The sequence below is a fragment of the Miscanthus floridulus genome, chromosome 16 (genome assembly GCF_019320115.1).
Source record: "Miscanthus floridulus cultivar M001 chromosome 16, ASM1932011v1, whole genome shotgun sequence".
Classification (NCBI taxonomy): domain Eukaryota; kingdom Viridiplantae; phylum Streptophyta; class Magnoliopsida; order Poales; family Poaceae; genus Miscanthus; species Miscanthus floridulus.
The window spans coordinates 69,330,042-69,345,014 of record NC_089595.1 but is presented as its reverse complement, the minus strand read 5'-3'; the positions used below and the strand labels follow the sequence as shown (position 1 = coordinate 69,345,014).

The following is a 14,973-nucleotide window of genomic DNA, read 5'->3' as shown; positions in this document are numbered from 1 at the left end:
ACGTCGAGAAAACCGATTCGGCGCGCCGCATCCTCGTGGTTGACCTAAAAACTTCCCTTTCATAGAACATCATGGCTCCTGAAAACTTAAACCCGTTTTTCAAAAGTAGTTTGGTATGAGATGAAACCCCTAGTCACAAGTCACAACAACCTAGTGTACCGGATAACCTCTGGCTACCAGACACTGTGGGACTCGTGACGCCAGCAGCCGTCAATAGGAATAGGCTAAACTAAAGTTGGCTGCTGCTGGACAGGGCCGGATTTTCAAGTGGATTGGACCGAACTCCACCGGCTCTCTCCGATCCTTGGCATCTATATAAGGGGCCTGCTGCCACCACTTGTATCGACAAGGAAACACAATTCAGCAAAGCCAAGCAGAGAGAGAAAGAGTCTTCTTAGCTTGGAGAGGCGTGTTAGCATAGCCAGGAAAGAGAGTGCTGGCCGGCCTTCTGCTGCTAGCTAACTAGCCAGCCTTCAAGACAACAGAGAGATAGAGGTTGAGAGAGAATGGCAAGCAGGCAAGGTGTAGCCTCCATGTTCGTCATGGCATCGCTCCTCGGGGTCTTTGCATCCATCCCACAAAGTGATTAGCTCTCTCTCTCTGACTCTCTCTCTCTCTCTCTCTCTCTCTCTCTCTCTCTCTCTCTCTCTCTCTCTCTCTCTCTCTCTCTCTCTCTCTCTCTCTTGCATGCATGCATCTTGAAAAAAAAATGATTAGCTAGTAAGTAGGGTATGTAGCAGTTTTGTTTGTGCACTGTTCATACATAGCAGAAGACTTCCTCAGAGGAAGCAGGTAGTAACTAAATTGACCTGGGTTAGATTAGAAGATTAGTTACGTTGCCATGTCATGGGTGAATAGATAGATAATATAGGAGCGAGGCAGAAGCGCACACACATCCCTCTCTCATCAACAACGTCATGCAAGGATCCCTTTAGCCGTCAAAACCGCCCGGTCCATTTGGTGGTGCCCGTGTCGCTTTCTTTCTGAGTTTTATCTATTCTGTCTAGGTCACAGGGTAAACGGCGTCTCCTTCACTCCCCATGGATCACTCCTGCATCAATGGAACAGTAGTAATTTTTTTCTTGATGCCAGTCACTTTCGTAAGAAAATCAAGGAGCCCAAATTTTGACTGCCGGCTTGCTTATGGACTGGTATTCATTAATATTTTTTCTTTGCTTACAAAACTTGCTTTCACGTGCATGCTGAACCGGGTCTGCAGCAGCAGGTAGACATCAAAGTGGAATTCACGTGCATGTCTTTTTAATTTTTTACAGCAGAGGAAAAAAATATATGTGTGTTGTTATAGGTCAGTAATTTTTTTTTCCAAATGAAAAGAAAGTTGGATAGGAACAATATCTTAAGCACATATATTGTTCCTCTGGGAATTAATATATTTATCAATCACCTAGAAAACGATGTTTCTGGCCGGCTAGCTAGTATCTAAAGGCCCCTAGCTAGCTAAAGCACAGAAAGTTGACGGCGAAATATGGGAAGCTAATAAAGTTACTGTGTGTGCCCCTGCTGGAGCAGTGCATGCATGCAACATACAAGCTTGCAAATGAAGTCTGCCTTAGTGCCTTCAATTTGTTCGGTGAGCACGCTCACGTCACTTTAGCTACTAGTAGTAGTACTACTACTAGTTGCCTCCTAACCATGCATGCATCTTTCTTAAACCATCAATCACAAAGTTAACCCGGCCGGCCGCCCCAGAGAGCTTGCAGTCTATCTGACCATGCATGCATGCGTGCAAGCTTTTCTGTGCCGCTACTGTGACGCCAGTCATAGCTACCACTACTCAGATTCCTGTCCTGGGTCTTGTTTAGATTCCAAGTTTTTTCACTCTCTCTCCATCACATCAAATCTTTGGACACATGCATGGAGTATTAAATGTAGATAAAAAAATAACTAATTACACAGTTTGATTGTAAATTACGAGACGAATCTTTTAAGCCTAGTTAGACCATGATTGGACAATAATTATCAAATACAAACGAAGTGCTACAGTGCCCAATACTAAGGCCTCGTTTAGATTGCGAAAAAATTTCAAACCGATGAATAGTAACACTTTCGTCTTATTTGACAAATATTGTCCAATCGTGGACCAACTAGGCTCAAAAGATTCATCTCGTGATTTCGAACTAAACTGTGCAATTAGTTATTTTTTTTACCTACATTTAATACTCCATGCAAGCAGCTAAAAATTGATGTGATGGAGAGAGAGTGAAAAAACTTGAAATTTGGATGACATCTAAACAAGGCCTAATTCCTAACAGCGATCTAAACAAGGCCCTGGATAGGATAGCTAGGTCGCCGGTGATGCATGATTCGATCCTGATGAGAGGAGAACGGACAACCAAGCGATGCAACAAACCAATTAACGCTGTCGCTGGCCAGGCCATCCTTTTCCGTTGCGTCTGCTGCCTCCACTCCATCGGTTCGCCGGCCGTCGTCACTAGCTATTGACATTTCGTCAGCGGCGACGCATGATGCCGCACCGGCCGGCCAGCGTCTCTGCTATGCACAGCTGCCGTGTGTACGTACGGCACAGCTGCTCCATTCTTCAAGCTTGATTTGATGATTAGCTAAGCTAGCTACTATACTATACGGCTGGTGGTGCAGGATGATCATCGAATTAATATATGGTGCTGCTGGTCCGGCTAGCCATGCATCCATGCAGCACAACCAACCGACTCACTTGCATTGCATTGCATTGGGGATTAGATTAAATAAATTAGTAATGGATACATAAATATATAGATTATTAATGCATGAATAGGGCTAGTTCGACCAGGTGCAAATCATAAAGGTTGCTATACGAGCAGATGAGTAGTCTTGGTCGTCTAATCAGGATACACTTTGTCAGCTGCAGTACTACACCTGCACATCAATCTTTTCTCTCGACAGAGGCATATATAAGCTCTACCAACAATTCAATGGAAGAGAATATATATACGTATATGTATATGTACATACAAATAAAGTATGTGTGAGAGAGGTAGCTAGGCAGTTAGCCCTGATACGCACGCACTAGTAGAGAACAGACCTTTGATCCTCGGTCAAAATGGGCTCTAGTCCCGAAATTTTTGGCCCCCGGGACTAGAAATACCTTTAGTCCCGGTTGGTGGATCCAACCGGGACTAAAGGCCCCTGCCCAACGGCTACTGCGCCAGACAGAGGTGGCAGGGACCTTTAGTCCCGGTTGGAGCCACCAACCGGGACTAAAGGTAGACTTCTACTCCCGGTTGGTGGCTCCAACCGGGAGTAAAGGTCTACTCCCGGGCCGTGGCTGCGCCCGGGGTTGGAAAGTTACCTTTAGTCCCGGTTGGATCTATCAACCGGGACTAAATGTTCTCCCTTTATAAATCGGCCGTCTCCTCCTTCCTCCCCGAGCCCGAGCTCAGCACATTTTGAAGCTCACTGCAGTAGTGTTCTTGCTTCCTCCCTCCCTCCATTGTTCCTCCATCCATTCTTCGATTCCTCCATCGATTCTTCAGTTGTAAAGGTTACCAATCTCATACTCTCATTTTTTACCATTTTCTTATGCCATTTTATTCACTATATATATTTATGGTTCTTTATTATGGTTTTTTTTCATTTGTAAGCAATTTGAGCTCAAAATCACTTTAAGCTTGCATATTTACATGAAAGAAGGTTAAAGTATATATAAATATAAAGTTAGAAAATAGTTAGAAAATTATAGCAAATCCTTACTAGTTGAACTTGCGGACCGTGTTCAGGTCGGCGAGGATGTTCTCTGCCGAGCGGTAACGGACGTCAAGGAGGAGCTTTGATTCTACGAGGGAGAGCGATAACGGTCGTGGAAGACCGTGTTCCCTTCCTCGTAGAATCGGAGCTCTTCCTTGACCAAGTACGGTGCCGTCCGGTGGAGAAATCCTCGCCAAGCTGATCACGTAAGCAAGGTCAACTAGTACGGATGGTTATTTATTCACATGTCCCGATATCGTCGTAGTAGTCTGTCAATCACCGTACCTAAACGTAGTATATATAAATAAAAACTTAGAAAATAGTTAGGCTAGCTAGCTAACGGCTTTGGCGATCCACATCGATCATACATGAACTATCCAACGGTCGTGGTGCGGACGTTGGACCAAGAGCTTTATCCGTCCCCACATCCAATCCTCTCTCTCTCTCTCTCTCTCTCATGTGGTCCTCTACTTCTCCATCTCTCTCTCTCTCTCTCTACCATCATGTGGTCCTCTACTTCTCCATCTCTCTCTAAGCATACAATTCCTAATCCATTTCCTAGGTTGACTAGTAGTGCCGTACTAGCACGCCTGTTAAAAATCTTTTACCAATTTTCAAAAGGATAAAACAATAGTAAGGTTACCTGCTTTCCGGCATATTTTCTGCAAAGTCAAAGTTAAGGTAGAACTAGGATGTGAACCAATGCAAACAGAGAGGGAGCTGGGTCAGCTAACTCAAAAGTTGCACGTACTCACTCACCAGCAGGTCAAAGTTTATTCCGTGGTTTAAGGTTGCTCTCTAGCTCGGTCGCCACGAGCGAGCTAATCCACGTACTTATTCCTACTTTCTTGCACGCAGCGACAACCCGGTCAAGCTGCGGGCAAAATATTCCTCGGCAGTGTCTTCTGCGTGCATTTGACACCACCAACTGAGACTCACTGTAAAAAAAGATAAAAAAAATGGTTTCACGTAACATCAGCAATAAAGGGTCCTCCAGAGAAAAGGAATACGCATGTTAGGAGATGCCTGAGCTGAGCGTCCATGCATAAATACAAAGTTTCAGTTAAATGTCACTTTCCTCTAGGGTTAGGAAAATGCAGTGGATTTCCAACATCAGGTCAAAAGGCTGCGGATGTGTTTCTCATGCACCTGCTTGCTGTTCAGTTGTAGTATTTGCACACTTTCTTCATTTCTTTCTTGCTGGTAGTAATCCATTCATCGTATTTTCACTGCTTAATTAGAATAATACAGTAAAGTAATAAATTTACCGCGGTTAATAATACAAGCACGGGATGATTGATTAATAATTATAATAACGCGAGAGTTACATTATTGCATCAACTAACTACTGGTACGTACCGGTGCGTGCAGGTGTTGAGGCCATCGGGGTGTGCTACGGCATGAGCGCCAACAACCTGCCGCCGGCGAGCACGGTGGTGAGCATGTACAAGTCGAACGGCATCTCGGCGATGCGCCTGTACGCGCCCGACCAGGGCGCGCTGCAGGCCGTGGGCGGCACGGGCATCAGCGTCACGGTGGGCGCGCCCAACGACGTGCTGTCCAGCATCGCGGGCAGCCCGGCCGCGGCGGCCTCCTGGGTCCGCAACAACATCCAGGCGTACCCGTCCGTGTCCTTCCGCTACGTGTGCGTGGGCAACGAGGTGGCGGGCGGCGCGGCGCAGAACCTGGCGCCCGCCATGGAGAACGTGCACGCGGCGCTGGCGGCGGCGGGGCTGGGCCACATCAAGGTGACGACGTCGGTCTCCCAGGCCATCCTGGGCGTGTACAGCCCGCCGTCGGCGGCGCAGTTCACGGGGGAGGCGCAGGGGTACATGGGCCCCGTGCTGGAGTTCCTGGCCCGGACCGGGTCGCCGCTGATGGCCAACATCTACCCGTACCTGGCCTGGGCCTACAACCCGAGCGCCATGGACATGAGCTACGCGCTCTTCACGTCCTCGGGCACCGTGGTCCAGGACGGCGCGTACGGGTACCAGAACCTCTTCGACACCACCGTCGACGCCTTCTACTTCGCCATGGGCAGGAACGGCGGCTCCGGCGTGCCGCTAGTGGTGTCGGAGAGCGGGTGGCCGTCTGGCGGCGGCGTGCAGGCGACGCCGGCGAACGCGAGGGTGTACAACCAGTACCTGATCGACCACGTCGGGCGCGGGACGCCGCGGCACCCGGGCGCCATCGAGACGTACCTCTTCTCCATGTTCAACGAGAACCAGAAGGAGAGCGGCGTGGAGCAGAACTGGGGGCTCTTCTACCCCAACATGCAGCGCGTCTACCCAATCAGCTTCTAACTACTTCAGTTGAAGCTGCTGCTGGGAGAGCTCCTTATTGGAGTACGTACGTACACGGACCGTCGTATATGTCTGTAAGTACGTATACGCATCATAGCATGTATATGTACGGTATGTGTGGGCTTGCTTTGCGACCGCTGGGAGTATCCAACCGATGCTACTCCCAGATGCGTACGCCGTGAGTGAGTATTTCTATATATGTATACATCGAAAGGGGATCGGAGACGTACGCTCTCGTACCGTATAAATACGGTACATCGTCGTCAATTGATGATCTCCCTTCGTAGCTATAGCTAGTATATAGAGAGGGGTTGATGATGGGTAAGATACAGATGTACATTATCACGCTCCGTATAAATATACGGTTTAATTAATTTGAGATGATTTGTCACCTGTACTGTACGCGCGCGTACTTCGATCGTAGCTTCAGAAGCTAATTAACTACAGTGGTAAGTTACTGAACGTTGCATGCATGGCTCGGCGCCGACGTGGAGCCTTGTGAGGCCAGACGCGTGATAGAGCTCGCTCGCGCGTGCACCGGGGCCGGACGACGACAGCGGCCGGACGGGCGCGCCGACGGCGACGCGAGCAGGGAAAGCGCCACTTTGTTGGAGGAATTAAGCTAGCAGGCAGACGATCCGGTCCATTGGAAGGTACGGCGGCGATAGATGAGATAGGGCTCCATCTCTACGCCGTGTGCTCCGCGTCATCATATCCATCCGTGTTTGTGGATATGTATATACATCTCTCGTCCAGGCTAGCTGACTCGCTAAAAAGGTTTCTCTTCTTCTGCAAACAAAGAACGGCCTCTACTGCCATGAGATCCCACTTGCACGCACGTACCGCTTCTACTATACGAATACGACTCTTCATGTGTGGACATGCATATCGTTGAAACTGGGGTATACATGCGCTCCTCCGCTTATACACTGAACAAAGCCGCTTCTTAATTTCAGTTCAACCAGCAGGCTACCAGATGATGATCTTGACAGGATTCGTTGTTTTAAATGATGGTTCCTACCGGAGCCGGTAGTAATAGCTAGCCTCTGATGTTTTAGGCTCACCTAAACCAAAAGACGCTGCAGCACTGCTGACCGAGGTAGACGCCGCGCCACACATTCTGCTTCTGCATGCACCGACCGATCCATCGGTCCATCCATCGTCTCGAATTGGTTGTGATCGATCCATGGCCGCCGCCGGCTGGCCCTGAAAATGTTGGTGGCTGTTGCCTGCCGCAACTGCATGCATGCAGATGCAGCAGCTGCTGCTCAACTGAAAGTAGTACGTACCTTTGTGTTCGTTCCTTGACTTTGGGATCGAAAGCTGGAAGAAGACCTTTTTTTTCTCTGCGCCGTTGCAATCCTTCGGCGGTTACGGAAATTGACAGACAGACTAATGGCCGCTGATGATGTCGCTGGTTGATCGTAATAAAGCCAGTTCGTTTGGGGTTTTGCCGTTTTGCACTTTCTCTGCCGTGTCATTGCGGTTTCAGCGGCTGCGAAAGGGACGAACAATGGACCCCGGGCGGGTTGTTATGTTCAGGCCATTTCTTCGTCAGTCCGGTTGTGTGTTGAGAGTTGAGACCGATATATATTAATAACAGTTTGTTTCTGCAATGCAAGTTCCCTCTTTATTAAGTAGGTGTATGTTTAGGCGGAGGATGGTTTGCTGATTCTGTCAGCGTCCTTGTCATGCATGCTGTGTGTGCTTGTACTAGTCAAGAACTTCGGCTGCAACTAGGGTCATTCATGGGCAGACCAAATTAATTAAACACTATCTTTAATATCTTTATAAAATTAGATGAACTCCCAAAGATTATGGATGATATATATTGCGTCCGTCCCTAAAAAAGAGTCGCTATGGAATCATGTTAGTCAAACTTTCTCAACTTTGATTACACTACGGGAAATGGGTTCTTTGCCGAGTGCAAACTACTTTGCCGAGTGTCAAAAATCGAGCACTCGGCAAAGAAGGGCACTCGGCAAAGGACTTCTTTGCCGAGTGCCAGGCTCTCGGCAAAAGAGCGGCACTCCGCATAAGCTGCCCCGCGTAACGGTGTTCGGCCACGTCCTTCTTTACCGAGTGCCTGCTGTTAGGCACTCGGCAAAGATTTTTTTTTCCGGAAAATACTTTGCCAAGTGCCCCTGACACGGCGTTCGGCAAAGTTTTAATATTTTTTTTAAATGTCTTTGCCGAGTGCCTTATTCTTGGCACTCGGCAAAAACCTCCTTTGTCGAGTGCCATGCCCCGGTGCTCGGCAATTTTTTTTTGTTTTTTTTTGTTTTTGGCCTTCAAATTTTTTTGTGCATCCCTTTTTAAGTACCGGGAACTCCTCGTTAGAATTTGGGGATTTTTTGTGGCCTTTTGATATATTTAGTTACTTTATTTCGTTTACTTGAATTTTTTTGAAAAATATAAATTTGAACTGCACGTGGTACGAATAATGGAATTTAATGATTCAAAAAATGATAGTCATGTTACTTAGTGTAGTGTGAGGCCGTATCCAGGAACGGACCCGAAATTTCGGACATCTTGTTCACGAAACATGACCGCAAACTTGCGTGCGAAGTGTTTTTAAATTCTATAAAAAGAAAACGAAGTCCGAAAATTATGAAACTTGTTGAGATGTCGTGATATCGTATGTGGAGGCTATGATAAAAATTTCAGAAGATTTCGTGCACGTTGTCTGAACGAACTTGTTTCATTTCGCTGTATGTCCTTGTTTCTTCGTCCAACCCCCTTGTTTCTCGTTGGTACAGGGAATTTCTTCGTCAATCCTGTCAAGGCAACCTACCCCGCAAGAAAATGATACCCTTCTTTCACAGGGTGCGGGACCAGAGAGCCCCTATTTTATTTGTTGGTTCAAACAGAAAGCCCAAACTGATGCGCCTATAAGTGACGAGCTGAGACAGGTTGCAAATGGCTGTGTCGTTAGGGTCAAGTAATTTACCGGTTATGACGTGAATGGATATCGTTTTCACACAGCAAGCTATGAGCAGAGTCGGCCCAATCGAAAAACCACAAACAGCGGAGTTGTTACGCCCGGCACTGATGGACTCGACTATTATAGAAGAATTGAAGAAATCTACGAACTATCATTCTATGGTTCCAAACATCTTACTCCTGTCATATTCAAATGCCACTGGTTTCATCCTGGAGTAATGAGACGGACCCCTAAGCTTGGGCTAGTCGAGATTCGACAGGATTCCGTCTATCTAGAAAAAGATGTCTACATTATGGCTCAACAGGCCATCCAGGTTTATTATACGTCATACGTGTGCAAAGACGCCAAGCATCTTAAGGGTTGGTCTATTGTGCACAAGGTATCGCTACACGGTAAACTACCTGTCCCAAACGATAAAGATTACAACTTCAACCCAAACACATATGATGGAGAGTTCTATCAAGAAGAGGGGCTACAAGGGAGGTTTGACATAGACTTAACCGAAGAGATAGGAATGGAAGTAGACAATGAAAGGGATAATGACGAGGACGCTGGAGACGAGGTACGAAATCTGAAGGACATACAAATGCTTGAGGGACAATGAAGATAACATTCCTCCTTCGGATAGTGTTGATGAGTTGGACAATGTTGATAGTGATGACGAGACCTATGATCTAGCTAATCTCAATCATGAAGATTATTTTTAATACATGTAATACTATATTTTTTGTAATTATGTTTTATTCATTTTTGCATATATTTCTAATATATGTATTACTATGTTTTTTGTAATTATGTTTTGTTAATTTTTGCACCTATTTCTAATTACGTCTTGTTTTTCTTTTTTATTGCGGGTGATTGAACAAAGATGGCGGGCGACCGTCATAGGTCCGTGAACTCGATTTACCAAAGACCACACTGGTTGCAGGAGGAGGTGGAGGGGGCGGCGGAGAGATCGGACAGGAGGAGGAGGACCGCCAGCCATAGGAGGGGGCCGTCTCCTCCCATGCCACACGAGGGAGGAGGTGGCGCCCGTGGACGAGTCGGACGAGGAGCTAGTTTGGTAGACGGACAAGGAGGAGGGGCCGCACGAGGATGACGAGTGCGAGGCGGCAGGCACGGGTTCCGCTTCCTCGGACTCCTCTTCGAGTGTCTACTTGCGAGGTCCCGCGAGCCTCCCACAGGTTCTGCTTCCTCACCAACGCCCAGTGATTCGCCCCGAAGGGCAAAAGTAACTTTATATGTTATCACCACTACTTCATATGATATGATGAAAAAAACTAATAATTTTTCTTAATCACTTGTACAGGAACTAGGTGGTTGTGTCGGGTGGTAGCGCACGGCTAGTCAATGGCATCCTAGGTCTTCTGTGCAGGCAACACTTCCCCCGCATTGTCACGTACACATCAAAGACGGAGCTAGTCTACTCGTTTGACCACTACGTCGTCGCCATCGATGCGGAGTACCCCAACAAGGCGGCGCGGGTGAAGGCAGAGTTTTGGGTAAGTCTCCCTCGCATAACATTGCTCAATACGTCGCATTCATTGGACTTTTCTTAAAATGATGAATAGATACATCGCTTTTGTATGCAGACTTATTACAGATGCGAGGAGGGATTTGAGGCCAGGGCGGAGCAGGTGACTACCAAAGCCTATAAAAAACTCGTCACCGACATGCATCATGAGGCGCTTATCCAGGCCATCGTAACCTACTACGGGTCGAAGCTTGAAGAGAGAAAAACCAAGAAAGACGCAAGAGAGATGCAGCTGACCCGGGAGCAGTACCTTGAGGTAAATGAAGAACATCAATATTGATTCGTTTTGAGATTAAGTTGGTTTAATTTGATCTTCTTATATGTCCAATACTTGATGATGTGTAGATGATTCCCTAGTGGTGCCAAGCGTATCCCAAGTGCTGGGCGATAATGGTGGAGAGGTGGTTCATGGAGGAGTACCTCAAGATGCACAGGGATGCCTAGGACCGTCATTTGCAGATGCAAGGTCCAGCACACCATCAAGGCAGCCGCAGCCTCACCGGATACAAACAAGCATGGGTATGCAAATTCATTTATCTATTGTGACGTTCAGTTCTGCCTGGTTTGTAATCATTGTGCTGTCTTTCTCGCAGTCAGCGTCACATAGTGGTCAGGCTTGCTCGGACTTTCAGGCATGGTATATGGCCCATAAGGGCAAGGCGATGTCCGACGTCTCCTTCAACCTAGAGGACCCGCCTGAGGCATACACGAACCCGAGCGTCCACTCCCGCATCAGTGAGTACACTGAGGTGGCGAGGTCGCTCCATGGGCCAGACCATGATCCGAGCACCTAGGACTTCAATGGAGAGGCCGTCATGAGTGCGGGGCAAGGGAAGAAGCATGGGCGGTTCTGGCTTGGCGACGGCGTCATCAACACGGCCTCTAATCCCTCTCTCTCCTAGATCTGAGTACGGAGCACGAGCGAGAGCCCAGCCATTCACACACGGCCGACCACTGCACAGCACCGAGTCGATGCACTCGAGGTTATTCCTGTTTTACTCGTCATATATTGATCTTTACACACCTTAATTAGCTTTGCATTACTGAAATATTGGAGTGAAATATTGCAGGCCCGACTGGAACAAGAAATGAGGCAACGTCAAGAGCCGGAGGCCGGGCACCAGAGGATGGCGACCTAGCTAGAGGCCGAGCGGGCCGAGCGGGAGGCCGAGTGGGCCGAGTGGCAGGCCCAGGCGCAGAGGCTGACGGACATTACAGAGTTCCTACAAGGGCTTGGGCAATGTGTGGGCTTGTCTCTGCCAGCTGGGCTGTTGGTTCCACCTCCGCCTCCGCGTCCTGCAGCTCCAGCTACTCCTGTGAGTATAAAAGTTTTTTACTTTCGTTTGTGCTTTGCTTGTATGGCCTCTACCTTCCTAGATTAGCTATCCAAATAATCTTGTCTCACATGCAATCTTTTCTCCTTTGTGCAGTCTCCATCTAACGGTGGTTCGAATAATCCACCTCATGCACCTCCGAATGATGGAGCTGGGCCTTCACCATAGTCGTAGTGCCCGAGATGAGTGCACGTTGTATTTTTTCATTTGTTATTCACTTGGTGATGGACTTGTGATATACTTGTGATGCACTTGTGGACTTTGATGGACTTGTGGATTTATTTTGATGGACTTGAGCACTTATTATTATATATGTGATATATATTGTGATGAATGTGATATGTGCGGATGGATGTGTGGATGGATGAGATATATATGTGATGGATGAGATATATATGTGATGAGATATATATGTGATGGATGAGATATATATGTGATATATGTTTGTATGAATTTATTTGTCATGATGGAATGTAAAAAAAAATTAAAAATTGCCGTTTTGGGTCACTTTGCCGAGTGTTGCACTCGGCAAAGGACTCCTTTGTCGAGTGCCATGGTCACAGCACTCGGCAAAGCTGGAAAAATGGTCTCATTTTTCCAGCTTTGCTGAGTGGCATGACCATGGCACTCGGCAAAGAAATTTTTTTAAAAAAAATTCAAACTTTGCCGAGTGTCGGCCAGAGGGCACTCGGCAAATAATTTTTTTTAAAAAAAATCAAACTTTACCGAGTGCTGGCCAGAGGACACTCAGCAAAAAAAATTAAAAAAAAATCAAACTTTGCTGAGCGCCGAATAGAGGGCACTCGGCAAAGAATTTTTTTTTAAAAAAAATAAAAAATCTTTGCCGAGTGTCTGCAGGGTTGGCCCTCGGCAAAGCGACCGTCAATAAGGCCGGCGCCATGACGGTCGCTTTTCTTTACCGAGTGCCCCCGGGGCTCTTGGCAAAGCCTTTGCCGAGTGCCCGATAAAAGACACTCGGCAAAGAGGGCTTTGCCGATCAATTTTTTGCCGTGTGTTCTTTGCCGAGTGCAATTTGGCCTTTACCGAGTGCCTCAGGCACTCGGCAAAGAACCTGAATCTAGTAGTGTTAGGTTTGTAGAAAATACGTGCAACATTTATATCTCTAAATAAATTTATTATAAAAGTATATTCAATGATCTACCTAATGATATTAATTATATACCATAAATATTAATATTTTATTAAATATATTTGTTCAAAGTTAAAAGTTGTTGATGTTTTAAGAAGCGAGAATGACTTTTTCTAGGGATAGAGAGGGAGTAGTCAAATAGTACCTTCCACCTTAACTATTGTCTGAGCGTGGACTCACAACCACATGCATCTCGCTATCTGTGCAGGTTCCACTAGAACCGATACTGATAAGGCGGTAACAAAAATTGGATAGTGAGAAGTGCCTCCAAGTATTATTATTGGCTCTGGTTAAACCGATAGTGATAAGCCCCTCTAGGTACTATTGCATCTATTTAGGCCCTGTTCGGCTGGCTAGAAAAACGGCTGATGCTTATGCTTATGTTGATTTATTGTGAGAGAAAACAATGTTATTTTGCTAAAACGGTACGGTTGATAAGTTCAAACGAACAGGGCCTTAGAACGCTTGAAATTCTAGGAGAAGTCAGTTTTCCAACCAACTTCCCGTAGTAGTTACCTCTTGGAAAAGCTTGAACCAGAATAGCTAACCATTTGGTACATTGCCATTTTTTTCTTCCAACTCACCAGCTTCCATGGCCAGATTTTAGCGATGAAGACGAAGGAGAGCTTGTGGGTAAAGATGGCAACGGGCCCCGATACCCGATACCCGGCGGGTATTTGATCCATTAGGGGATGGGGATGAGATCATATCTTTACCTACGGGCATCTAAATGGGCAAGAATCTATTCTCGACGGGTATAGCGGGTACGGGAACGTTCTCTGTTTACCTGTCCCCGTTACCCATTAGGGAACCCGACTATTTGAGCTATCATACGAGTATTAGGCCCAAAGAAGCTCAACATAGGTATTTTGGCCCAAATCTGAACAATCATATATATAGTTTGTGTGTTTTAGGAACCCTAGTTCAATTTTTCCTCACCATCTCCGCTAGCAGTACAAGCACGCCTGCCTCACGAGCGCTCGTGCCTCTCGCTTTCTCAGTTCGGTCTCTCTACCACCTTTGCTCGTCCTCCTCATAACCTCACTCCTTCTCCTCGGCATCTCTGAGACTCCGACACTTATACCCGGGTGAAGAAGAAATGTCTCCGATTGTAAAGCTATGACCCCAAGTGTCCTTGTTTATCAGATATACAGTACCCGTCGGGTATCTGTTACCCGACCGATGCCCGACGGGTACGAGGATGGGTAAGAATCTATACCCGAAACAATTAACGGGGACGGGGACGGGATGAATTCTCCGTAGCGGGGAAGAGAACGTTCCGGCGATACCCGACGGGTACATCCCCATTGCCATCCTTACTTGCGGGCGTTAGCTTTGTGAGCTTTGTAGATGAGCTCGGGGTGGTGGAACCTGGAATCTCATCGGCTTCCACGACCAGATTCTAACGCGTTAGATGCAATAATTTTTCTAATTGTTCTTTCTAAATTTATACAATAGTCACATGTGTTGGATGCTTATACATAGATATGTGTCATGAATTTATGGTAGGTGTCCATGGCTGTCCCACGAGGACAGTCCTACCAATTTTTTCCAAACTAGATAGCACGTAGATGGTAGAGGATCTAGTGGAGACTATCCTCATGGAGCAACCATAGACTTCTATCAAGGATTTTACAATATGGGTCCATACGTAATTATCCAACTCATGACAGAGGTGTAGCTTTCTGTCTAGAATTCTTGGCAAGCGCCACCATTGGAACTGGAGTAGGGAGCACGACCCAAGAGATGAAGGTCTAAAACTCCTATTGAATCTGATGTCCATAACAGTGGGGGGAGGGGGCGAAAGAAAATGACGGGGCCGCTAACCAAGCCAGCGGGCCCCCACTGAATGCTTGAAAATCTAGGAAAAGTTAGTTTTCAACCAACTTCCCATAGCAGTTACCTCTTGAGAAAGCATGAGCCAGAAAAACTAACCATTTGGTACATAGCCTTTTTTCCAACTCTCATTGGCTTCCATGGCTAGATTTTAGCAATGAAGATGA

General features: G+C 46.8%; 1 protein-coding gene and 1 long non-coding RNA gene across 4 annotated transcripts; both read left to right on the top strand.

Moving 5' to 3' along the window:
• The first annotated feature begins 353 nt into the window (after positions 1-353).
• Positions 354-6,387, top strand: LOC136513517 (lichenase-2-like). Of its 3 annotated transcripts, XM_066507502.1 has the most exons (3): positions 354-582; positions 1,008-1,070; positions 5,077-6,387. In XM_066507502.1, exons 1-3 carry the CDS (start codon positions 507-509, stop codon positions 6,006-6,008), a joined length of 1,071 nt encoding a protein of 356 aa, XP_066363599.1. In that variant the 5' UTR covers positions 354-506; the 3' UTR covers positions 6,009-6,387. The 3 variants fall into 3 exon arrangements, with proteins under 3 accessions (XP_066363599.1, XP_066363600.1, XP_066363601.1); XM_066507503.1 differs by lacking the exon at positions 1,008-1,070; XM_066507504.1 differs by lacking the exons at positions 354-582; positions 1,008-1,070 and adding an exon at positions 1,091-1,248.
• Positions 1,255-3,331, top strand: LOC136513518 (uncharacterized). Its single transcript, XR_010773381.1, has 2 exons — positions 1,255-1,805; positions 2,287-3,331. It is a non-coding gene; the product is annotated as an uncharacterized lncRNA (long non-coding RNA).
• Positions 6,388-14,973: the final 8,586 nt, after the last annotated feature.

Coding starts and splice junctions, on each gene's coding strand:
- LOC136513517 (XM_066507502.1), top strand. CDS start 507: ATGGCAAGCAGGCAAGGTGTAGCCTCCATGTTCGTCATGGCATCGCTC. Junction 583..1,007: donor CTTTGCATCCATCCCACAAA/GTGATTAGCTCT, acceptor TATTCTGTCTAG/GTCACAGGGTAAACGGCGTC. Junction 1,071..5,076: donor CCTGCATCAATGGAACAGTA/GTAATTTTTTTC, acceptor CGGTGCGTGCAG/GTGTTGAGGCCATCGGGGTG.